Source organism: Chiloscyllium punctatum, chromosome 18 (assembly GCF_047496795.1).
Source record: "Chiloscyllium punctatum isolate Juve2018m chromosome 18, sChiPun1.3, whole genome shotgun sequence".
In the NCBI taxonomy this organism is placed as follows: Eukaryota; Metazoa; Chordata; class Chondrichthyes; order Orectolobiformes; family Hemiscylliidae; genus Chiloscyllium; species Chiloscyllium punctatum.
In genome coordinates this window covers 100,026,700-100,053,203 of record NC_092756.1, presented here as the reverse complement: position 1 = coordinate 100,053,203, position 26,504 = coordinate 100,026,700, and the positions used below count along the sequence as shown (strand labels likewise).

At 42.6% G+C, this 26,504-nt stretch overlaps 1 protein-coding gene across 2 annotated transcripts; it reads left to right on the top strand.

Annotated features, from left to right (window-relative positions):
• The first annotated feature begins 1,699 nt into the window (after positions 1-1,699).
• Positions 1,700-25,517, top strand: cfap184 (cilia and flagella associated protein 184). 2 transcript variants are annotated; one of them, XM_072588956.1, is made up of 12 exons: positions 1,700-1,763; positions 3,560-3,596; positions 5,401-5,523; positions 5,923-6,060; positions 7,022-7,053; positions 9,714-9,900; positions 10,723-10,811; positions 11,214-11,367; positions 12,909-13,102; positions 15,067-15,279; positions 22,985-23,122; positions 25,263-25,517. In XM_072588956.1, the coding sequence occupies exons 1-12, from the start codon at positions 1,746-1,748 to the stop codon at positions 25,515-25,517; spliced, it is 1,578 nt and encodes a 525-aa protein (XP_072445057.1). In that variant the 5' UTR covers positions 1,700-1,745. The 2 variants fall into 2 exon arrangements, with proteins under 2 accessions (XP_072445057.1, XP_072445058.1); XM_072588957.1 differs by lacking the exons at positions 1,700-1,763; positions 3,560-3,596 and adding an exon at positions 4,854-5,187.
• Positions 25,518-26,504: the final 987 nt, after the last annotated feature.

Genomic DNA, 26,504 nt, shown 5'->3' with positions numbered 1-26,504 from the left:
TGGTAGCTGTCAATTTTATTTATTTAAAGAATCAGGAGTTGGATCGCTCTCATAAAGTACTTGCCGTTTTTTGGTAATAGTATATTTATAACTTTCCTATGGGCGGTGTACTATACAAATATATTTTTAACTTTTCATTCTAACTGCACTTAAAATCTGGATACCTAGAATATTATTTATAATGTAGGCTGTGATGTTGTCTTTCATTTGTAATATTTTCATCAAATAAGGGCAGGAATGTTACAGTAAAATATAATTGCACTACTTTTGTTGCATCTGTGGCACCTTTTACAATCTCAGCATGGCCCAAAGTGTGTTGCAATCAGTGAAGTATTTCAGCAATAGTTTGGTCGTACAGAAATTCGGTACTATTTTGTTGAAGCTTTTCATCTTGAACTCTCCAGGATCATTTGCAAGAACACCAGTTTAAGGATAATACCAACATTTGCACTCTCTATGAAAGGAGACTGCTGATTTGTTGGCAAGTGTGTTATGACTGGTAGAGTTTTCCAATGCAACTACTGTAGGTGTCGCTAAACCCAATCAATTATAATGGTTCAAGAAGGCAGCTCATCACCACCTTCTCAAGGAGCAACTAGGGTGGCAATATATTCTGACCCAGTCAATGATACCCATATCCCATAATGATTTTAGAAGGTTCTAGTCCAACAAAGGATAAACATGTAAAGAAACTCAACAGGTCTAGCAGCATCCATAGATAGAAAGCAAAGTTAAGTTTCAGGATTGGGTTCTGAGGAAGGGTCACTTGACACAAAATGTTAACTGCTGCCAGACCTACTGATTTTCATTAGCAACTCCTGCTTTTGTCTTGGATTTCCAGCATATGCAATGCTTTGTTTTGTTTTTAAAATTTAAGATTCTGTCTGTGCTGCTTATTCTTGGAAAGTGTAGTTCTTCTAATACTGTGTCGATGTTACATTGCAAACTTTTGAATGGTGAGGAATATTTAGGGCTTTTTGGGGCCTTTATCTTCAAGACATTTAAGCAGTATTTAGTGAATACTTGAAACACCATCAGCTAGACCATAAGAAATAGGAACAGGAGTAGGCTGCTCAGCCTCTAGAACCTGTTCAGCTACTCGATAGTCTTGTGATAATCTGAGACTTCACTTCCAATTTCCTGCCTTTCCCAGTAACTGTTGATCTCTCCCAGTGACTGAAGACACAACGCTGGAAAAAGGGGTGAGGATAGTTCTGGTCGCCCTGCTCGAGTAAGGGTGTTCTTAAATTGGAAAGGGTGCAGAAAAGATATACAAGGATGTTACTAGGACTTGAATTATAATCAGGATCTGGGAGCTTTTTCCCTGACTGTAAGAGGCTGAGGGGTCTTTTTTAAGAGAGATTTGCAAAATCATGAGTATAGATAAGGTGAATATCAATCTTTCACTCGGTAGGGGAGTTCAAACCTAGAGGGTGTAATTTTAAGGTAAGTAAAAATATTAAAGAGGGATGTAAGAGGCAGAGAGTGGTTAGTATATGGAATGAAATGCTAGCTAGGGTCTTTGTTCTGGTGGGGTGGGGGGGTTGGAGGGAATATGTACCAATTAGTTGGGGGGTAGGGTGGGGTGGGGCGGAGCGGAATATCCCAAAGAGGTGGTTTGGAGGGGGGATATACCTCAAGGTGAGAGAGGTGTGTGTCCTGGGGTCAGGGGAGGGGGAGGGGTATAGCCGGGTGTGGGTGTGGCCTGATGACGCCGCGGTCTCCTTGGTAACGGAGACGCCGAGATGATGGAGCTCCGTGAGGTAAAGGGTGGCGGTTTACAGCCTTTTCACCGAATTGTTGACTTGGAGCGGAAAGCAAAGCGTCATCTGTGGCATGCGGTGACGGCGGGTGTTTCTCTCCGCTCGGGATTAACGAGTTAAATCGAATCCGCGGTTTCATTTCCAACCGGCAGGCCTCAGGCCCTGGTCCCGCCCTCGCTGTGCTCCTATTGGTCCGAGCGGCTGTCCATCGGATTCCGACCCGCCCCATCTTGTCCCTATTGGTCACATTCTGTGAATGGCGTCGGTACCTGTGTTCCCATTGGCTGCCGCCTGACTGAACGTTTTATTCTTGTTTTGAAATTTCATCCAAAACCTCCACCATCCCCCACCCACCGACTGTCCCCCAATTACCCTCCAAAACCGCCAGGAACAGTCCCCCAATTACCCTCCAAAACCGGCAGGGACTGTCCCCCAATCCCCATCCCTCCTGCCTTTGTTGGACTAACCGCCAACCTCGCCCTCCTGGGGGCGGTCCCTCCCTCCCCCTCCCCTTGAAGTCTTATCCCCAGTTTTGACCCCCCTCCCAAGATTGACCCCAATCCTCCACCCCATCTCTGGGGAATCGCCCCCAATCCCTGGACACTGCCCCCTATTTCCCAGCTCCATCCCGTGGTCTATTCCCCAATTTTTCTCCCCCCAACATGAAGTGTCCCCCAATCATGTTCCCATCCCCCATGCTCAGGAAATCACCCCCACCTCAAGGGACTGTCCCCCAATTCCTCCTCCCCTACCGAGCCCGCCTCCACAGGACTGTCCTTCACCCGAGTAGTCCCCAGGGCATTCCCCTAGCACCTGGCCTCCAATGCTCATTGAATGGGATTGGGATCAGCCACTGCCATCCGACCTCTTCCTACCCCAGTTGGGGAGACCTGACTCCAGGGGACCAAGGGAGGGCATTGGGAGCGTGGGATCCATTCTGAGCTCCCAGCCCTGGGGGGAGAGGGGTACCTGCCTTAGACCTCAGCTCCCAACCTAAGCTCAAGTACAATCTTTGGGAAGCTCGGTTCGATAAAACAGTATCTTCTGACACCATCTCGGTCTGTCTGCATCTCATTCTCTATGAACACATGTTTACATTCCAGTCACTGCATGTTCACCGGGCAGTTTTAGCATGTTTTTTAAGTTTAGGGAAGGCAAGAGTTGATACTGATGCACAATAAATTATTGTTACTTGGCACAGAATGAATAGTTTTCTTTTGTGGCAGAGACAGATATAAATAAATACATGAATTGCAGGAAAAGCTCAGCAAGTCAGCGTCTGTGCAGAGAAATCAGGGTTATCGTTGCGGGTCCGGTGACCGTTCCTCAGAAAAGAGGCAGATAGATTCTCATTAAGCAAAGAGGTAAAAGATTTTGAGTGGAAAAGTAGGGTTGAGATTACAGTCAGATAAACCAGGACCTGTTAGGCGGAACAGGATGGAAGGGCCGAATGGTGTGCTCCTGTTCATATCCATTTGTTACAGTATTGCAGAAGGCAGAAGATATAAAGTTACATTTTTATGGCGTCAGATTCCTGCTCTAAGGCCTTCGCATGTAAATAACTTCGGCTTTTACGGGGGATTCGCCAGATTTTACCGGCTCGTACTCAAGGTCGTGAGCAAGATATGCAGTTGTTTTTGGCTACAAGTGAAACTAAACGAGGTTTACGATGGAAAGAAAATCATGAAGTTACACTGGTGATCGCCCAACCCAATCAACAGTGATGTTACCAGCAGTGTTACCGTCTCCATCCGTTCCAATACAACTTGTTAACGCTTTCATTTCCCCCCCAATAGCAACAGCCAAGTCCACAGCAATCTCACATAGACCAAGGTGAGTTATTGTACTACCTTTAATTTTGCCTTGGTTAGCATTCTTACCGATTGGAAGCGATACTTTTAATAATAAAAGTGTGATTTGCAGCAAGTGCTACAGTGTAATTCATTCTTATTTTATTTAATGAAAAAAAAGTTGCTGTCATTTCTTGGGGTTCCTGCTGATCGTTAATTTCGGTGGGTGATCGGATTAACGTTGTCAACAGTGGTGTAGCGTTTGTTTTACCGTTACTTGTATATTCGTTGTTGAGGATATTATTGTAACAAAGTTTGAAAAAAAAACCTCCACTGGTTTTAAGAGGAGGTAACGCTGTTTGGCAGCTTTGCTGTCCAGACTTTCTCCAAGAACAATCTTTGTGTGTGTGTGTAGGGGGGGCGGGAGGTGTTTGTGTGCGTGTGTATCTGTGTATGGGTGTGTGCGCGTATATGGGGTGTGTGTGGGGGGGGGGGTATGTGTATGGATTTGTGTGTGCGTGTCTATGGGGGTGTGTGTGTATGGTTGTGGGGGTGCTGGCGTGTCTGTATGTATGGATGGGGATGTGCGTGTGTGTATATATATGGTGGGGTGTCTGTGTATATGTGTGGGGGGAGGTGTGTTTGTGCATGTGTATGTAAGGGAGTTATCTGTGTTTGTGTATATATGGGTGTGTGTGGAGGGAGGGTTTGTAAGCGTGTATGGGTGTGTGTATGTGTGAGTATGTAGGTGTGTGTGTGTATATGCGGTATGAGTGGATGGAGGTAGATGAGTGTGTGTGTGGGGGGGTCTGTGTGTATGGGTGTGACGTGTATGGGGGTATGTAGGGGTGTGTGTGTATGGGGATGGGGATGTGTGTCATTGTGAGTGTATGTGTATATTGGGGGGTGTCTCTGTGTGTGCGTGTGTATGTCTGTATATGTGTGTGCAGAGGGGGTCTCTCTGTGTTTGTGTGGGGTGTTGTCTCTGTGTGTTAGTCTCTATGTGTGTGGGGGGTGTCTCTGTGTGTTTGTCTCTGAGTGTGTGCGGTGGTGACTCTATGTATATGTGTGTGTGGGTGTGTGTGTGTTTGTCTCTGTGGGTGTTTGTGTGTGTCAGGGGAATGTTTCTGTGTTTGTCTCTGTCTGAGTGTGTGTGGGGTGGTGACTGTGTGTTTGTCTCTTTGTGTGGGGGGTGTCTGTGTGTTTGTCTCTCTGAGTGTGTCTGGGGGGATGTCTGTGTGTGTGTGTGTGTGTGTGGGTTGGGGTTGGGAGGAGGGAATAGGTGTCACTCCCAGTTCGGAATCCCAGTCAGCGCAGTGCTGCCCTGCGGAGGTGTGTGTGTGCGGGGGTTTGACCAGACCATACCGTTCTCGACCACGTAACACAGCTCCGATTGTTACGGGAATCCTGGTAGCGACGGCTTCAGGGGAGCCCCTGCTCGTCCCATTGCTGTTGGGTCATTTACACTGAACAGGCAGAGGGGAGCTGGGCTTATTGTATTTCATCAGACAGCATCCAAAGCTCGATCAAGAGACGTCTAACCTTCCTGCCCGGTGCCTGCTCCTCTTAGTAACCAACTGCACAAACATCAGGGCTTAGGGGCTGTCTGCCGTTCTCGGTCCATGAACCTGCAGGTATCCACACAATCCAACAACACAAACACTTCGGAAAGTAATTCACTGGCTGTGAAATGTTGTGGAATTGTACGAGGTGTGCTAGACCTGGTGTGATAGTGTTCTGTGTGGTGTGTGGTTTTTGAAAAGGCATCTCCTGTGAATAACCCCCTGAAAGGGTTGCTTCATACCTCAATCCGAAAGGATGCAAACTGCAATATTTCTTTCTCCTAGTCCCAGCCGCCCTTATTGAAGAGGAAGATGAGGAGGGGGCTGCAGGAGACCCACCAGTCCACACACCGACCACAGGCCCCAGTCTGAGCCAAATGGGGATTGAAACAGCAACACAGGAACCAGGTGAAAAGGGCACAGGGGCTTGCATGTGAATATTAGCTGTGTATGTTAACAGTGGCAAAGACTCTGCTGAAAGCACCACTCCTCCCTCAGCTCAAATCTGTTGTCACTCACTCATTTCAGAAACTTACGAGCATCTTTTTGAGTAAGTTTTGTTACTTTGTGTGCATCGACCAGCCTGAGAGTTTGAGGCTGGAGTGGAGTGAGTGCCAGGCAGAATGGGGCTGCCTGATTATAGACAGGGAGGTAGGTCTCACCAGCAGTCATGGAGCAATCCTTGCTTCCATTGGATGTTCCAGGCAGTAATGGTGCCCTCGACCAGGGAGAGCCCCTCTCCCTCATCGTGGCGACTCTGTTCTGCTGAAAAGCACATAATTGTTTCATTTCTCTACGCCGTTGCAGGGATCAATCCTGGCACTCCTGCAGGAGAGGAGAAACATTCTGAAGCTGTGCAAGAGGAGGAAACTGTCAGTGATGTGAAAGAAATAAACTTTCCTCCTCCCAGCGATGGAGCAAGCCCAGATATTCAGGAACAGAAAGGTGATGACATACCTGAAGAAATATTAAAGAGAAAAAAGGAACCAAGTAGCAATATAGATATGTTTGTCTGAATAAAGACAGAGAGCATTCAGAACCCCATCAGAGCATGGCAGTGGCTGAGTGGTTGCTTTCTGCTGGTGACTTTTCCCTCCAAGTTTAGCTGTCAAACCAGCTAATGAAGGAGAATGTATTGACAGAATTCCCTTTTCCACTTCGGATGCTGTTGATGTTCTCCTGTAAATCAGAGTGATTCCTGAGTTATAATAATGACTAAAGTGAAGGAATCTACTCGAAGATGTGCGCAGGATAGGCAGAACAAAAAGGGCAGAAAGAGTAAAAATAATAGATACAGCACCTTGCGTTCTCTACTGAAGGGACAATCGGTTGTTTAAATTCAGAATAATGACCTGTTTGGTTTTTTAAAAAGTTAATGAACAAAAAAAAAGTCTTATATTAGTGAAATGTCATAATTATGATAACTTTATTAAAAAAACTATAATAAATCTTTAACTAAGCCTGCAATCCCAGGACCAGCTGCAAGGTCCATGCTGTCTGTTCTCTGGAATATTTTGAAGCCACCAGGCTGAAGGTGAAGGCCAAAGGTATGATCTCGGCCACCAGCAAGATTGAAAAGACAACACAGACAGACCTAGAGAGCTATGATTAAAATATTAACAAGGCTTGAATCTTCTAAACATGTATATTATGGGGGAAGGAGAGGCTAAGTGAGCTGAGGAACTCTATAGTATTGAGATGCGTGGAGAGATGTTAGACTGGGATGTAGAATGGTGGGTCTTGATTTCAGTGTTGGAGACATCACAGAGAGGAGACAGAGAGCATGGTGTCAGGAGAGTAAGGGGCAAAATTGATTGGACAAATTTTCCACAATATGATTTAATTATCTTTCGACTTGATTAATGTAAAAATAAAAATATTAATTGTGAGTCTTTTAATTCTGAAGGATTAACGACTGCTGAGCTGGAAATGACTGCTGTGAGTATTTGCTCTTGCTTTTACAACATGTTCAAACAGTGATATCTTATCATCTATAAACAAATTCTTGTGCCCATGTTTATAATTACCTTGCCCATGATGGTCTACCAGTCTATAATAATATTCAAGTGCCATTGTCTGCAACTCCTATCTCTTCAGTCAGTTGCCACCAGTTCGATCTCCCTAACCTCTGCAAGTTATGTCTTGCTGTTTCTGTATTTTTGTCTGATATCCACTCCTGTATGAGCTACAATTCTCTCCAATTAAAAATTAAGAAGAACAAAGCTATTGCCTTTAGTATCTGCCATAAATTGTGTTCCCCCTTTCTGGCCACTGCCTTTGTCTGAACCAGAACAGCCTCAGGGACCCATCTGTCCCTGACTGAACTGCTAAGCTGACAGGCCAATTCTTGACATGAAGAACTGCCTAATTCCACCTCCATAATATCACCCGTCTCAGCCGATCTCCTGCTGAGATCCTTACCATTTCTTCTGCTAAAAGTAAAAATTTAAAAAAGTTGGAAATTCTGAGCAGATCAGGCCGCATCTATGGAAAGATGTTTCAGGTCATTGAATTTTCATCAGAACTGTTTTCACACAATTTTCATGATGAGAATCCCAACCTGTTTAGCCTTTGCTCATAAGACAATCCCTCCATATCAGGGATCATCCTGATGATCCTTCTCTGAACTGTCTCCAATGAAATAATATCATCCCTTAAATAAGGGCATCAAACCTGCTTGCACGACACCAGATGTTGTCTCAACCAGCATCTTGCTCAGTTGCAGTAAGACTTCCCTAGTCTTTCTTGAAGGTTTGCACCTTCTCCCCATGTCTGCATGGGTTTCCTTCAGGTGCTCCATTTCCTCCCACAGTTGAAAGATATGCAGGATAAGTGGATTGGCATGGGAGGTGCAGGGATAGGATAGAAGGAAGGAGTGGGTCTGGTTGGGATGCTCTTCGGAGGGTTGGTGTGGACTCGATGAGTTGCTTCCACACTGTTGTGATTCTATGATTCCACTAACCCTCCTGATTACCTGCTGCACCTGAGTGTTCATTTTCTTTGTTTTGTGCACAGTGCCCTCAAGTCTCTTTGTGTTGCAGCTTTCTACAGTTTCTCTCCATTTAAGTAATACCTTGTTCTTTTGTTCTCCCTCCCAAAATGAACAAGTTCATATTTTCCCACCTTTTATCTATTTGACAACTTTTTGCCCACTTACTCAACCTATCAAAATGTCTCTGTTAACTGTATCCCTCTTGCAACCTGACTTTCCACCTATTTTTGAGTATTCTGCAAATTAGCTCAGTACAATCACTTTGTTCTTCCAAGCCATGAATGTATATATTGCAAACTGTTTGTGGATCCAGCACTGATCTCTGCAGAACCCTACTGGTTCCTACAGGTCACCAACCTGAAAAAAGAACCTCTTGGCCCCACTTGCTGTTTTCTGCCCACGAGCCAATTCACTATTAATGCGGATATGATTCCTCCAGCACTGTGGGCTCTTATGACTTAACCTTTTGTGAGCTACCTTGTTGAATGCCTTCTAGAATTCCAAATGCAACACATCTACTGTTCCCCTCTACCCAGTCTAGTCGAGAATTTGTCAGATGCGACACATGCTGGCAGTATATAATTAGGTTGTGATTTTCCAAATGTTCTACAATTACTTCTTTAATAATTGGTTCCAATATTATTCCAACAATCCTGTTTACCCATCACCCCTGATCACTGGCCCCACAAGGCTTCCATATTTTAACTTCTCATCCTTGTGTTCACATCCCTCCATGACATTGCCCTCTGTACCTCTCTAATCTCCCCCACGTCTATAACTTCTGAAATTGCTAACAATGTCTCACTTCATTTGTGAGGCAATTAGTGGACATGTATTCACACTTCTTGGTCTTAAGTTTTGCAATTGCCCCTCTAAGCTTCCCTGTCTCCCACTTCCTCATATCTTTTAAAATGCATTGTAAAGTTTATTGCTTTGCCTAATCATTGAGACTCACTACATCATTGATTGGCATCACATCAACAAGCATCTACTGCCTCCACCATCAATATTTCTTTCTTAGTTCAGTTGCATGAGATTCCAGAATTTAAATTGGCCTTTAAGAGATCCTGCTCCAAAATTCTATTTGTCTGAAATCTGCAAACTGGTCGCTTTGAACATAGTTGCATCATTAAAGCTATTATTGGTTTTAATTACCAATGCATAAGCAGTGGCCATTGGTTTGCTAGTAACTAACTTTACTATTGAAAGTGTGCCTGACGGACACAACACTGCCACTGGTGGCAATGCATCCCTTCAGTTTAATAACTGTGCATGGCTGTAGAAATTAACCCCAAGGTTTAACACCCAAAAAATGCTGTATGAACAAAATAGGCAATAGTTCAATAATATGTAAACTTCAAAAATCAGTATTCAAATGTGGTTGCTATGTATGTGCCAAGTATGAACACTATGCTAACATTACTAAAATAAAATGTCAATTTTTATATAAAATGCCCTAAGATGGTCATTGATCATTATTATACCCGATTGGAGAAAGCCTGATATTCACTCCAATTCACACGCTGCAAAAGCATCTTTCAAATTCAGATTTCAACCCTGCTACCATTTCACATTGTTTCACTCAACTTTTTCTATCATTAACTAGCCTGAAGAAACAAAAGAAATGGAGAAGACCACATCACCTTTACCCACTAGCATGACTTTTTCAGAAGGGGAAAAGGAAGAACCACTGACTATAATCGGTGAAGATTTAGCACGTGATGATGGTCTTGCAAAAGAGGAATTTTCAAATGGTCCACCAATCTTAGAACTTGGAACACCAGAGAGACAAGGTATGATTACATGGCAGAGGATGGTACACTGAAAATTACATCAATGTAAAGGTATGTCATACATTTGGATCAGATGGTAAGATTATCATGAAAACCAGAACCACAATGATTGAATGGCATTAAGTTAAGTAAGGAAGGTACAACTTGCAATGAATCGTGAAGGAAAGGGGATAATGTCTTGCACCTGGATGAAAATATCAACTTGTATTTAGAAGCACTATGGATATTGGGAAGAAATCAAGAGCAAGCCATGATTAATTTATTGGGAGCTATAACTTAGGAAAAAATTGCTGCCACAGTGATTTATTAAAAATGGATATTCTACCCATTAGCAGGTTTGAATGTAGGACCAGCAATAGGAGAATGATTTCAGGCACTTGGATTTTTAATAATCTCAGAGTGGATTTTCCTAGTTCTTTGTCTGGTGTAGCGTAGTACACAAGACTGTCAGGCAGTAAGAAGCTCAAACACATATGGGAGCTTATCTGAGATTTCATCCATCTAAATTAATAAGCACACATTGGTTGGGCTCCCTTATTGGCATAGGTTGCTCCCTGATGAGGTGTTGTGTACAAACAAATGAAGCTGAATACAGGATCAGGAGAATTCATCATCCCATTTTGCTGAGCTTTGTAAGTTTGTCACTCATCTCCTCCACACTTGTTGAAGCTCTCCAGAAAAGAGTCTGACTTTATTTTACAAATCAGAACAAATGTTTCTAATGCTATTGCAAGGAACACACATTAGAATTCAAAAGAATTCTGATCAGATGCCATGACGGAAAATATATAATTTTAAAGGGTGTCTTTCATCTTCTGTTAGCGACACCCATTAATGAAGAAAAGATTGATGATGAGGTTGAAGATGAACAAGCAACTTTTGAACGAATGGAGATGGAATACAAATATCAAGTAAGTCCTTTGTTTTTGATTTGTTTTTCTCTTCTGTTTACATTATTTCCCAGTCTTTTACTCTCTCAGTAGTTTGTTAGGTTCCCTATTTCACTCTCTATTTTAAACATCCTCTACTGTAGGGTAGTTGCGTGCGTACAAGATCACTAGAGCATTGTGAGTCACCATGTGTTTAAGTCCCAGTTCCTCCTTGAAGTAATGTTAGAGAATCAGCTGGCATACATTTCCAAATGCTCACTATTCTCTTTGCCTAGGAAAATGAAAATGCCTAAAGTTCAGTCTATTCTTATTCTTACCTTGGTTATCTATAAATAGTGTTAAACGACAAGAGGTTATTATGAAACAGATTCATAATAAAATGCAAAGCTGATTAAAATCCTTGTTCCTCCCATTGTTGCTCAGGCATTATTTGTGGAACGGCAGACATTGAGGAACCATAATAACCAAATACAGAATAAGTTAGCAGATTACTACCGAAAGAAGATGACAGAGGAATCAAAGGCCGAGTTAAAGAAAACCCATTCAGACTATGAGCAACGATATGTGAAGTTCATGGGTAAGGGAGATTGAGGTGTGACGAGCATATCTGACATCAGGTCAATTCTAGAAACGAATATAAATCCAATATTTGCAGAGAAGCCTACATTAATAGAGTATTTGTTCCCAAACAATAGATAACCGAGAGTGCTGCCATTAAAGCTAGTCAGTGAGATTGAACTGTGCATGCACAGTTGCATTGGTGAACTATCTATATGGTGAAGTGCAGCTTGTAGTTTAAAGATTGCACAGTTTTGATACACTTTTAAACATTAATGTGCTTTTAAACAGAAGCAAACCCCAAGTTGTCTTTACTGCAATTTCTCTGAAAATGTCATGGATTTTAATGTTAAAGATTTCATGTAAAATATGGTCAGACTGATTTCAGCAGAATGTACAAGTAGCTGTCTCCCAGAATAGCCTGATGTCATAAAATTAAGGGCAAGGTGCAGAAATTGGGCATTTGCAGGACAAATAGGGCAGCCTCTTAATTGAGTTGGGAAATAAGAGTAAAGTACAGAATGCCCATAAAACACGGTTGGTACAAAATTCTAAACATGGTCCACACTTCAAAAGATACTTTCAAGGGCTCACCCCAAATTGCTTTAGCCCTGGTGATCTTAATTACACTTGCCTATGATCCACAAGGTGTTTGTCCTTTAAAATTAGGGATCACCCTTTCAGGTTTCAGAATCCTGGTCCGCATGGACGAGTTGGACCAAAGGGCCTGTTTCCATGCTGTATACCTCTATGATAGATGAGAAGAATTTTTTCTCTGAGTATTGTATGACTTTGGAACCCTTTGCTTTAGATGGCAATGGAGATGGGTTTTTGAATATTTTTAAAGTAGATGTGGGTAGATTCTTGTTAGACTAAGGAATCAGGGCTTATTGGGTTAAATGGGAATATGGACTTTGAAACACAAATGTGCAGGCATAACCTTATTGACCGACAGAGTAGGTATGAGGGTTCTGATAGCATGTATTGAGTATATGGTACTCCACATTGTGCCAAAATGAAACTATCTTGTGATGCTTCAGAATGCCAAAAGTAACCAGCTGAACATGAACAGGAAGTTGGTCACATGCACAGCCTTAATCTAAAAATCCAAGAACCAACTGATGTGCTAAGTAAGGGCATGTCTATGGGTGTTATTTATATGGACTTTTTGAAGGCATTCAATAAGACATTCACATCAGAGAGTTATACTCCAGTTAAACAGTCCTAACAATGACTGCACTTCCTTTCAATTATCCCACCCCACCTAAGTCCACATCTTACTTAGACCTTTCAGTAAGCAGTTGTTTCTCATGTTCAGTCAAGACCATGTTCAGCTGGTTACTTTTGGCACTCTGAAGCATTGGAGGGTAGTTTCATTTTGGCACCATAAACCAAAGGGTGCAATAATAACTGGGCTGCAGGAACAGGTAGACCCAGTGGTGTAAGTTTATAGATCTGTGGAAATGGCACAACAAGTTATGATGGCTGTTAAATAGCACCAAGGAGTTAATGAAGAACCTGAACGAATGACACTAATTGAAGTTTGCTTGTTGGGCACAGACTCTCTGGCTAAATTGCAGGCCATGTATAGAGAGGAGGTTGAATCCTACCAGGAACAGGTCGCTGATCTCTCTGCTCAATGTGAGGAGAAGCAGCAGTTGACAGAATATGCATGGAGAATGTTTATGTCTAGGAAGAGATCTGTGGCAAAGACCATAATAAACAAACGGCCCGGAAGACATGCAGCATTACTGGTAGGTCAACTATTTTTTTTCTAGTGTGTAAAACAAAGAACTGTGGATGCTGAAGATCTGAAACAAAATCAGAACGTGTTGGAGAAACTCAGCAGGACTCGAAACGTTGACTCTGCTTTCTCTCTCCACAGATGCTGCCAAACCAGATGAGTTGCTGGTTTGCTGGAAAAACTCAGCTGGTTTGGCAGCATCTGTGGAGAGAGAAAGCAGGGTCAATGTTTCGAGTCCTACTGAGTTTCTGCAGAAATTTATATGAGTAATTTGCAGGAGTGATATTGCTTTTTAAATAGAAATTGGACAAATTCTCAGCTGCTTGCAAATATCATCTTATGCACCTATCCTTTCCTCTTCCCACCATTCCCAACTAGACAACTTCTCAAGGACCAGCTAAGATGGCTTTCTACATAAAAGCTCCATGTAATAAAATCAATTCCAGTGTGTCTTTTCAAATTCAGAAAGTCAGATGAAGGGACAAGGTGTGTGATAAAGGACATCACCGAGGTTGAAGAGAGAAACCAAGATGCATTAAAAGTGGTATTAGTTTGGCTGATGGCTTAGGTTTTAAACATTCCGTGGATGAAGGGCGAACCTAAAGATGATATGAGGCTCCACTGGTAGTCACAAGTCAGACTAGGCCTCACCTGGGCCTTCATTGTGTGGCAGTCTTTGTACCTGCTTTAACTTAAATGATTATTTAAGTAGAAAAATGTATAGAATTATGGGGAAAAGGCAGTAGATTGGCACCAAGCCAGGGAACTGGTGCAGACACAATGGGCTGATGACATTCTGTGAATTAGACAAGAAAAAACAGCAAATGCCTTATGGGGGTGCACTGCTCAGATATGCACCCAAACCTGAACCTCACTCAAATTCCCTAACAGTATACTGTAATTTGAATCAGATATTCACCTTCTCGTTGGGATTAGTCTTTTGTTTACCAACCAAGCTGCCCAGTCTGACAGTTAAGACTGAATGAATGAGCACATGTGTCTGTACTGACTCTGTGAATTTGTGAAAAGCTATAAAAGCTGCTGCCTCATTTTTTTTTTCTGATCATTCCCTTCTGATCATGTACATACGAGTGTGCCCAATGAGATGGTGTACTCCATTCTTACCAAATCAAATTTGAATGCAGTGACAAGTCGGAGAGTGTAGTTGGAACTTAGTAGGAATAAGACTATAGCAGTGCAGAGAAGTTGGAAAAAGACAGGAACTATTGAGATAAAGATAGAATGGAGACAAGATATGAGAGAACAAGACTTTCTTTGAATGTTATCATTGTTACTGAAGATGGTCCTGGTTATGGGTCAATATATTATCATTTAATGCCACCATTTAAGCTGTCTTCAAGGGGAGCAGAATCCAAACTCTAACATAGGAACCTGCATTCCCTTACCTGATGCCCACATGGATGTGAGTTTCTGTGAGGGGCAGTAGGTCATGGAATCTCCCTTACTTGGTCTTCCACTGAATAAACCTATTAGAGAGTTGACTGTTCTTGTTGAGGGACAAATTCAACTCCAGTATTTTCATTTGGGAAAACTCCAAGGGTATTCACTGGTAATTTTACAATCTCAAGGGAGTTGCAGACTAATGGGAAGCTATTTCAATTAGCTTCCCATTTGTTCACTTGCAACCTTCAACCAAGAAAGTATAATAATGAGACCTAGACTCTTTGACATGGTCTCAAGCTGATCCTAGAACTAGAAGCTGCAAAATTTCAAAATTTAGTCATTAATCTTCAAAATTGATTGGGATCTCTTTGCCAGGATACTTTTTCTTTTGTTAATATTATGCTTATCAGCTGAGAATGAGGCAGTCTCTATTGTAGACTCCACTGTCAGTATCAAACACTCTAAGCTCAAACAATACATGAGTGAGACCAAAGCTTCAATTCTCCCCCCACACCAATATTCATTCATTGTAAACGCATAAAAAGTAACTTACACCATTTGTGTCTGTAGGAATTGGAACGCATTCAGAATATTGAGGAGCAGAAAGAGAAGGAGATGAGGCAAATTCGATTCCTAACTATCAAGATGAAGAATAAACTGAAGTATTATGAGTATCAGCTGAAGGCGAAGGAGGAGCTGGCAGGTGGATTAAACCTGATTGACTACGAGCAGCTGAAAATCGAGAACCAGTCTTATGGGGAGAAAATTGAGGAGCGCAATGAGGTAAGCAGGAAGACAGCTGTCAATGTCCTCCTCAAGCTGGATGGACTGTTTAAATTGCTGTTGTGGAACACTTGGATCAATACTCTCCTTACTTAATCAACAACAATTTCTTGCCCTAGGCCATCTGAACATTAAAGATAGTTTCCTAATTGAAATGTCAGCTGATCTCAGCCTGACATTTGGATTGTGGAGGGGAAGCAAAATCTGCCTGAATTTCCACTGTCCACTGATGGGATTTGTTGATGTCAGGTGGGGGTCAAAATTGTGAGTTTCCTTCCATCTGCAAACCATCTATTCACATTCACTCTATTCCATCTCGCCTTTGAAGTACATCCAGATGAACAGAAGGACATGCCAGACAACCAGGGTTAACAAATTTAGGTGAACGTAAGGATTGCAGATGCTGGAGATTAGACTCAAGAGTGTGGTGCTGGAAATTTAGGGACAGAGGAAACAGATCATAAAAGAGCATTTAATGTTTTCAAGGAATGTAAATATACAGATTGATACAAACAGGCTGTTCAGATGGGCTGAATGGTGGCAAATAGAATTTAATCCTGAGGTGATGCATTTGGAAGGACTAACAAGACAAGAGAGTACACATTGAATGATAGGACTGTGGGAAATCTAAAGAAGTTTAGGTTCCTTGGTGTGCATGTCCACAGATTCCTGAAGACAGAGGACAGGTATATAAGGTGGTAAAAAGGCCTTATGGGATTCATGCCTTTATTAATCAAGGCATAGAATAGAAAAATGGTTAGTGGAAGAGGGGGATGGGGGGGATGGAGGGGTGGGGGGGGGGAAGGGAGCGGGAGAGGTGGTTATGGCAGAGTTGTGTAAGACATTAGGCCACAGCTGGAACACAATGTACTGTTCTGGATTCCACACAATAGGAAGGATGTGATTGCACTAGAGAGGGTGCAGAAGAAATTTACCAGAATGTTGTCTGGAGTGAAGCATTTCAGAGATGAAGAGAGTCTACACATGCTGAGATTGTTTTCCTCACAGCACAGAAAGCAGAGGGGAAATATGTTGGAGCTGAACAAACTTCTAAGGAGCATAGTTGGGTAGATAGGGAGAACCGTTTCCCCAGGGTAGAGAGTTTAATTCCCAAAGGGCACAGTTCTAAGGCATGGATCAGGAGGTTTAGAGGGAATTTGAAGAAAGTGTTTCACCTAGAGGGAACTGGAACTCATTATCTGAAAGGCTGGTAGAGGCCAGAGTTCTCATAACACTTAAGACACATTTAGATGAGCGCATGAAACACCATTGCAGACAAAGTTATGGGCCAAATGCTGGAAAATGGGATTAAAATAGATAGATGTTTAATGACCAGAATGGACATCATGGACCGAAGGACTCTTTTCATGCTGTAAAAATCAACTCTGACTCTAAGTGTTGGATTAATAGTGAAACTCTGCTCACTTTTAGCTCCTTTCTCTTTCGCTGTTCTTAAAAGTTCTAATGCTAGTGTTATGAAGATGTGGGTGTACTGCACCTTTAAGAGAGTAAAAGCCAGCAGTGACAGCACCAAGTGATCTCAACAAGACACAATGCAACATGTGCTCCAGCTACTGAAGTAGCTGGTTGCCTGGAAATGACAAAACAGATTTTAATTCGGCCAATCAGTTTAAATTATTCCCTGAAAAATTCCAAATTCCAATCAAGTTTGAATTGAGTATATTGACAACTTGAAAAGCTAATGACACAATCCGATACTTTGGGGTATAAGACTGGGGAGAACTGAACAGGTGAAGAGGTGGGTGGAGCGGCACAGTGGCTCAATGGTCAGCACTGCTGCCTCACAGCACCAGAGACCCGGGTTCAATTCCCACCTCGGGCAACTGTCTGTGTGAGTTTGTACATTCTCCCTGTGTCTGCGTGGGTTTCCTCCGGTAGCTCCAGTTTCCTCCCACAGTCCAAAGATGTGCAGGTTAGGTGAATTGGCCATGCTAAATTGCCCATAGTGTCAGCTGCATTAGGCAGGGGTAAGGGTAGGGGAGTGGGTCTGGGTGGGTTGTTCTTCGGAGGGTCGGTGTGGACTTGTTGGGCCAAAGGGCCTGTTCCACACTGTGGGGAATCTAATCTAAGCTAAAGAACTGCCACCAGACCAACAGCTGTAGACCTCTCTCTGAGAGGTACCTGTCTAGAGAAGGAATTTGCCCAGAGAAAAACCTCAACACTGACTTGGAGAGCCAATCCACTGACGAAGATAAAGAGAAGATTTGACTGCTAGCTGGTTTTAAATATTGAATTTTCCCGTTAATCTTAATTGTGTGTTTTATCAGGTCAGTACTATAGAAGGGAAAGTAAAGATAGGTTAGATAAAGGATGTATAAATAGCTGTCAGTTAATTGTTCTCTGATTTACTTTAAGGAAGAAAGTTGCAAATTCTCACTTTAAATTGTTCTCTGCCTATCAAATTTTCACAGGTTACTGCACGGGATAAATCCTTTCTGTGTTGCAGGTTTAAATTAAGCAGGAGGGTTTATCCCGTGTTGTAACACTAGGGAAATCAGGTGAGGTTTTTTTCTCTCTCTTTAGTTTCTCAGTAAGGGATGGCAGTGCAGGCAGTGCGATGTTCCTCCTGTGGGATGTTTGAGGTGAGGGACACGACTAGTGTCCCAGCTGAGTACACCTGCCAGAAGTGCACCCAACTCCAGCTCCTTGAAGACTATGTTAGGGAATTGGAGCTTAAGCTGGATGAAGTCAGCATCATTCAGGAGGCAGAGACAGTTATAGCTAAAAGCTACAGGGAGGTAATTACTCCTAGAAATGAAAATACTTAGGTAACTGTTAGAAGGGCTAAGAAGCATTTAGTGCAGGGATCCCCGTGGCCATTCCCCTGTGAAACAACATACTGTTTTGGATACTGTTGGGTGGGGGGTGGTACTTACCAGAGGTAAGCCATGGGGTGCAGGTCTCTGGCACAGAGTATGTCCCTATTGCTCAGAAAGGAAGTGGGGAGAGGAGTAGAGATTAGTCATTGGGGACTCTATAGTTAGGAGGACAGATAAGAGGTTATGTGGGAACAAGAGAGACTCACAGTTGGTGTGTTGCCTTCCAGGTGCCAGGGTTTGTGATGTCTCTGATCGTGTTTTCAGGATTCTTACAGGGTAGGCGGAGCAACCCAAGTCATGGTCTACATGGGCACCAACGACATAGGTAGGAAAAGGGATGGGAACGTAATACAGAAATTCAGGGATCTAGGGCGGAAGCTTAGAGCTAGAACAAACAGTTGTTATCTCTGGTTTGTTGCCCATGCCATGTGCTAGCGAGGCAAGGAACAGGGAGAGAGAAGAGTTGAACACATGGCTACAGGGATGGTGCAGGAGGGAGGGGTTCAGATACCTGGATAATTGGGGCTCATTCTGGGGTAGGTGGGACCACTACATACAAATGGTCTACACCTAAACCAGAGGGGTACCAATATCCTGGGGAGGGGTGGGGGGAGGGTGGGAGGGGGAGGTTTGCTAGTGCTCTTCGGGAGGGTTTAAATTAATTCAGCAGGGGGATTGGAACCTGAATTGTAGCTGCAGTGTAGAGGAGGTTGAGAGTAGTGAGATCATGAATAAAGTTTCAAGGTTGCAGGAGTATACCAGCAGACAGGAAGGCAGTTTGAAGTGTGTCTGCTTCAATGCCAGGAGCATCCGGAATAAGGTGGGTGAACTTGCAGCATGGGTTGGTACCTGGGATTTCAATGTTGTGGCATTTCAGAGACATGGGTAGAGCAGAGACAGGAATGGTTGTTGCAGGTTCCAGGGTTTAATATTTTCAGTAAGAACAGGGAAGGTGTGGCATTGTTAGTCAAGGACAGTATTACAGTGGCAGAAAGGATGTTTGATGAGGACTTGTCCACTGAAGTAGTGTGGGCTGAGGTTAGAAACAGGAAAGGAGAGGTCTTCCTGCTGGGAGTTTTCTTTCGGCCTCTGAAAAGTTCCATCGATGTAGAGGAAAGGATTGCAAAGATGATTCTGGATAGGAGTGAAAGTAACAGGGTAGTTGTTATGGCGGACTTTAACTGTCCAAATATTGACTGGAAATGCTATAGTTTGAATACTTTAGATGGGTCAGTTCCCTGACACAGTATGTGGATAGGCCAACAAGAGGCGAAGCCACATTGGATTTGGTACTGGGGAATGAACCAGGCCAGGTGTTAGATTTGGAGGTAGGTGCGCACTTTGGCAATAGTGACCACAATTCGGTTATGTTTACTTCAGTGATAGAAAGGGTAAGGTATATACCGCAGAGCAAGAATTATAGCTGGGGGAAAGACAATTATGATGTGATTAGGCAAGTTTTAGGAATGCATAGGATGGAGAAGGAAACTGCAGGGGGATGGACACAATTGAAATGTGGAGCTTGTTCAAGGAACAGCTACTGTGTGTCCTTGATAAGTATGTACCTCTCAGGCAGGGAGGAAATGGTCAAGTGAGGGAACCATGGTTTACTAAAGAAGTTGAATCTCTTGTCAAGAGGAAGAGGGAGACTTATGTAGGCTCAGTTAGGGTGCTTGAGAGTTACAAGTTAGTCAGGAAGGAGCTAAATAGACAGCTAAGAACCAGGAGGGGACATGAGAAGTCATTAGCAGGTAGGATCAAGGCAAACTCTAAAGCTTTCAACAGGTATGTCAGGAATAAAACAATGACCCGGGTAAGATTAGCGCCCGTCAAGGACAATAACACGTCAAGGAAGTTGTGCGTGGAGTCCGAGGAGATAGGAGAGTTGCTGAATGAATATTTTTCATCAGTATTCACATTGGAGAAAGACAATGTTGTCAAGGACAGTACTGAGATACAGGCTAGTAGACTAGATGGGATTGGGGTTCACAAAGAGGAGGTGTTAGCAGTTCTGGAAAGTGTGAAATAGCTAAATCCCTGGGCTGGATGGGATTTATCCTAGGATTCTCTGGGAAGCCAGGGAGGAGATTGCAGAGCCTTTGGCTTTGATCTTTATGTCGTCATTGTTGACAGGAATAGTGTCAGAAGAATGGAGGAAAGTAAATGTTGTTGCCTTGTTCAAGAAGGGGAGTAGAGATAGCCCTGGTAATTATAGACCAATGATCCTTACTTTGGTTGTGGGTAAAGTGTTAGAAAGGATTATAATCATTTAGAAGGGAATAATTTGATTAGGGATAGTCAACATGGTTTGTAAAGGTCATGCCTCACCAACTTTTATTGAGTTCTTTGAGAAGGTGACCAAACAGGTGGAGAAGGGTAAAGCAGTTGATGTGGTGTATATGGATTTCAGTCAAGCGTTAGATAAGGTTCCCCATGGTAGGTTATTGCGCAAAATATGGAGGCATGGGATTGAGGGTGACTTAGCAGTTTGGATCAGAAATTGGCTAGCTGAAAGAAGACAGAGGGTGGTTGTTGATGGGACATGTTGATCTTTGAGTTCAGTTGCTGGTGGTACATAGAACGTAGAACAGTACAGCACAGACAGGCCTTTTGGCCCACGATGTTGTGCTGAGATTTAATTCTAATGTAAAATATAGTAACAACCTACACACCCCTCAACTCACTGCTATCCATGTGCATGTTCAGCAGTCGTTTGAATGTCCCCAGTGACTCTGCTTCCACCACCACCGCTGGTAACGCATTCCATGCATTCACAACTCTCTGTGTAAAAAAACCTACCTCTGACGTCTCCTTTGTACCTTCCTCCCAATATCTTCAAACTATGACTTCTCGTACCAGTCAATCCTGCCCTGGGGAAAAGTCTCTGGCTATTGATTATCTATTCCTCTCATTATTTTGTACACCTCGATGAAGTGTCCTCTCTTCCTCCCTCTCTCTAGAGAGAAAAGTCCAAGCTTATTCAACCTTTCTTCATAAGGCAAGCCCTCCAGTCCAGGCAGCATCCTGGTAAACCTTCTTTGCACCCTCTCCAAAGCCTCTGTATCTTTCCTATATTAGGGTGACCTGAACTGGACACAATATTCCAAGTGTGGCCTCACCAGGGACTTGTAGAGCTGTACCACAAGAATCTGTTTTGGGGCCATTGCTCTGTCATTTTTATAAATGATCTGGATGAGGTCGGAGAAGGATGGTTTAGTAAATTTGTGAATGACACTAAGGTCGGTAGAGTTGTGGACAATGCGGAAGGATGTTGCAGGTTACAGAGGAACATAGATAAGCTGCAGAGCTGGGCTGAGAGGTGGCAAATGGAATTAAATATGGAAAAATATGAGGTGATTCACTTTGGAAGGAGTAACAGGAATACAGAGTACTGGGCTAATGGTAAGATTCTTGGTAGTGTGGTTGAGTAGAGAGATCTGGGTGTCCATGTGCATAGATATCTGAAAGTTGCCACCCAGGTTGATAGGGTTGTTAAGAAGATGTGCAATGTTTTAGATTTTATTGGGAGAGGGTTTGAGTTTCGGAGCCATGAGGTCATGTTGCAGATGGACAAAACTCTGGTGCAGCCGCGCTTAGAGTATTGCTTACAGTTCTGGTCACCACATTATAGGAAGGATGTCGCCTGGTATGGAGGGAAGGTCTTTTGAGGAAAGGCTGAGGGACTCGAGGCTGTTTTCATTGGAGAGAAGAAGGTTGAGAGGTGACTTAGTAGAGACATACAAGATGATCAGACGATTAGATAGGGTGGACAGTGAGAGCCTTTTTCCTCAGATGGTGATGGCTAGCATGAGGGGGTATAGCTTTAAATTGAGGAGTGATAGGTATAGGACAGATGTCAGAGGTAGGTTCTTTACTCAGAGAGTAGTAAGGTGGTGGAATGCCCTGCCTGCAACAGTGGTGGACTCACCAACATTAAGGGCATTTAAATGGTCATTGGTTAAACATATAGATGATAATGGAATAGTGTAGGCTAGATGAGCTTTAGAATGGTTTCACAGGTCAGCGCAACATTGAGGGTTGAAGTGCCTGTACTGCCCTGTAATGTTCTATGTTCTAATGCTGGGGCTTATTTCCAGAACAGCTGAGTTTGAGCCTGGAAAACATGAAGGGAAAATAAAAGGTGTGTTTTTTCTCAGCAGTATGTGTTTTTGGTAACAGATACCAGACTTGCTGTATGTAAATAAAGTTTCAGCAGTACTGTCTCAATAAAGACGGTTTCTATAATTAAACTAAGGTCCTGCAATTCTTCCAGGAGTGAAACCTAATATGTCAGGAGGACAGGAAATCAGGTCGGATTAGGTCTGCACTGGCCTATCAACAAACTGTGAACCTGAGGGCCTGGCATGTAGGAAACCTGTATCCATTGTGTACGTGACCTGATTTGGACACTTTGACTTTATATACCACAAATAAACCAAGTTAGAACAATCTTTAGATTGTACTTAACTTCAACTGCTGCCTATCATCCTGGAACAGTGCAGTACTATCTATGTGTAAAGATTAAATGGAAAACAACAGACACACCTTGATACAAGGATTCCAGCGTGGCCAGCACAGGACAATATAACTGGTGTCAGTGGAGCAGATGAAGCCAACATTGTTGTTGCTGATGCTATTCTTGAATTGCTACTGGTAGAAGTATGTTCAGTCACTAACTCTAACTCATTGTCAGCTGGTAACTTCTCCAAAGTAAGAGAAAAGGGGAAGGATGGAAAATTAGATGAGGTATGGAACATTTAGGTGTAAGCTGGAGTTCAAATTCTGAAGTGTCGAATTCGGACACAACTGTTTCATATGTTACTTCACTTTTAAATGGACGTTCAGAACAATGTGTTCATTTACAGGAAGTCACAAAGATGCGGAAGAAGATTGCAGTTACCGTTGGGATTATGACCCATATCAAGGAGAAGCTGGAGTATGTGGAAGCTGAGAATGTCGAGAAGAAAAACCAGCTCATGGACCTTGAGGCTGTCGTTGCCCAGGTAGCAGGATGGGGCTGGGCGGGGACCACTGCTGAGGTGTTAAGGGTAGATATTTCAGGGTGGGGGCTGCGAGCAAGTATGGCACTGTGGCGTGGGGGCATTGGGAAGCAATGAAAAGCAGGTATTGGGATGAGGGAATCAATGGCAAGGAGTGGGCTGGCCAAGAGTCTTCATTGGTCTACTCCTGTTCCTGAGTCCTAAGTTCCAGTATGGAATGAGCAGTATGGAATGGAGTGATCAAACACAGCAAAAACATGAGGTTGTCATGCAGTATGTATGGGGATTGTTTTTGTTATAAACTGGGGGTGAGGTGGACAATGGATCATGCACCACTGAGCACTGAATACTGTGTATAGACAAAAGCTTATACCTGAGCTCTTTGATACAAGGATATGCCATTAACATATATACCTCATTTCAGAGCAAGAACAGAACTCAAACAGTTGCCCAGAGCAGAATGGGAGAGAACATTCAGCATCGAAAATGTATACCCAGTGTGCAACATTAGCAGAGACCCACATGGAAAGATTAAGAATTGCAGCTTTACTTTTTGACCTGTCTGAATAGTTTGCTCAAGAGGAAGAGTGCTAGAAATAAAAACAGAAAATACTGAAAAGACTCAGCAAGTCTGACAGCATCTGAGGAGAGAGGGAAATAGAGTAACATTTCAAATTGATGAGTTTTCACCAGAACGTTTGATGAAGAGCAATTGACCTGACACATTTACTCAAGTTTCTGTTCAAGAATGCTGCCTGACCTGCTGAATTTCTCCAGCACTTTCAGTGTTTATTTTAGATTTTCAGCATCCACAGTATTTTGCATATGTTTTAGAGGGAGGGTGCTTGTGCTAGGAATGGACCACTTCCCATTACTTCCCAGTGTCAGCAGCAAGCGCTCCCTGGATAGCTACAACTGGTGAGATGGAGAGTGGAATTCCATCATTCTGCTCCAACAATATTCCTCCTTGTCAACTTCAGGAGAGGCTGACATGTTACTTCACTTAGTATGTCACCAACCATTGTTGTGGTTTCTCCGAATCAGCTGGAGTTGTTAGCAATATTAACAGGAAAACATTATTAAATTGTCAAAAATAAATCCTGTTCGAAATTTCCCAGAGAATGTGGCACTTATGCCCAGAGAATGGCTTGATGTGAACAGCAACTGTATATTTAAGTTGTATAAACATGAGGGATAAACACACAATGGACAAAGCAATGGAAGGAGATGCTGATAGATGATGTGAAGTACATGGAAGGAACCTCATGTGATCATAGAGTGATTGGGCTAAATGCCCTTTCTGTTTGTAAACTTTGTCTAATTATCTGTGCCACTGAATGCGAGTGGAGCTTATATTCTTACCCCTATTTGTTAGTCTATTTGTCTATAAAACAAAATCACAAAATCTTTTTGATGGACTTCAGTGAAATTTAATACACAGATCAGGAAACATGGCCCAAGGAAAAACTGATTACTTTTTGCAAAGATGCACACCTGGATTCACTTAAAAAAAATTGAATTAGAAGATTGCAAATTGAGTCTTTTTAAACAAAAATTAAAGATGTCTTGGTGAAACTTGTTACAGTTGTCAAAATATGAACAGAGTTTTAAGAGCACATGGTTGGATTTAGATTGGCCTGAACCCTCCCCAGTAAGATAGATGCACTTAATAAAATGATTTCTTGTTTCAGATTTAAGATTTGAGAGCATCGACCAGGGAAGGGCTCAAGCTACAGCTGCCCAGTTGTCACTTGGAAATATGATTGTTTTTCAGGAAGTTTTAATAATCCTTTTATCTTCTCTATGTTAATATCTGTGATAAAATCAAAGCCTATGCTAAGTGATACTGAAATCAGCCCAATCATATTTCAATTTTAATGTGAAGGAAAGGGTCTGCATTTCTACAGCATCTTCCATGAGTACTGGATACTCAAGAGCACTTTGCAGCCAGTACAGTACTTTTGAAAGATAATTGTTTGAAACATTGGAAACACTGCTTCATTATGAACAGGTTTGAGCAAAGATCAGACCTAGTCATTTTGGATAGCAACTGTATTTTTTTTCCAACATTATCCATTGATGTTTGATTTGGGGTGTGGCTTTGCCTGCTATGACTCTGTAACTCTATTTGTGTTTGTTATAGAAACGGGAAATTCTGACCAAAACCAAACAAGCGCGGGACAGAGTCCGTGCAGCCAATTTCAAACTGAAGGAGAAGTGTGGCCTCCTGTGTAACAAAGTGCTCCTTCGTGACTATGAGGATAATGTAGACACCAGCGACAGACTGCGGCAAAAGCTGGAGGTGCTGAAACGGCAGCACGCTGATCTGACACTCGACTCCTATGGTATCAAGAAGAAAATTGAATGGGTGAAGATGGGACAGTTACAGACTCAGTAACAGCCCCTAGAGGGGAGCTTTTCCGTTTTATTCTGTTATGATAAATATTAAATCAACTGGCATCTACACATTGGTGTTTCCTTTTGTTGAAGTAAGAAACAGAGACAATGGGGCAGCTTCTAATGATGTTCATGATTTGGAAATGCCAGTATTGGACTGGGGTGTACAAAGTTAAACATCACACAACACCAGGTTATAGTCCAACAGGTTTATTTGGAAGCTCTAGCTTTCAGAGCACTACAACCACCTGATGAAGGAGCAGTGCTCCAAAAGCTAGTGCTTCTAATTAAACCTGTTGGACTATAACCCAGTATTGTGTGATTTTTCCTTCTATTAATGTTGTAAGCCATGAGCACAGCTCCAAGAGATCAGCTTCTAAACACACTCAATGCTCTAGATTTGTAGATGGAGAAACAAACACCACCATCTCATTCAATCTGCAGTTTTCTAACCTGATAATTACCAATTCAAGCCCAGCATAAAATGTAAAGTTCATTCTTAAACTTCAGTAGATGTTAAAAATCACACAAGACCAGGTTATAATTCAACAGGTTTAGTTGGAAGCACTATCTTTTGGAGTGCTGCTCCCTCATCAGGTGGTTCGGTAGATGTGAATGTAATTGTCTTGACCGAGTGCTTCTTCCTAGTTAGTTATAGTCACTGAATCAACTCATTGAGAAATTATATTCTATCTCTCTCATCTTGCAGGAGAATCTAAACTGACAGTTTTACAGAATGAATACAGGTGATGATGATGATGCAAAGATGAATGTTTTGCAGTAGCTAGGAGTAGCTGTTTAAGCTCACAACTAAATGTCACATAAGCAACATAAACGCACTTAAACTGGACAAATATTGTCTAAAAACTGACACTGACTTTTATGTTCATGCTAATGGAATTGAACAATAATGTGAAGTACTGTGCACAGCGATGTTAATAGTAATCCAGCTTCATCTGCTTCACTGTAGTTGCTGTTTCAGCTGAAA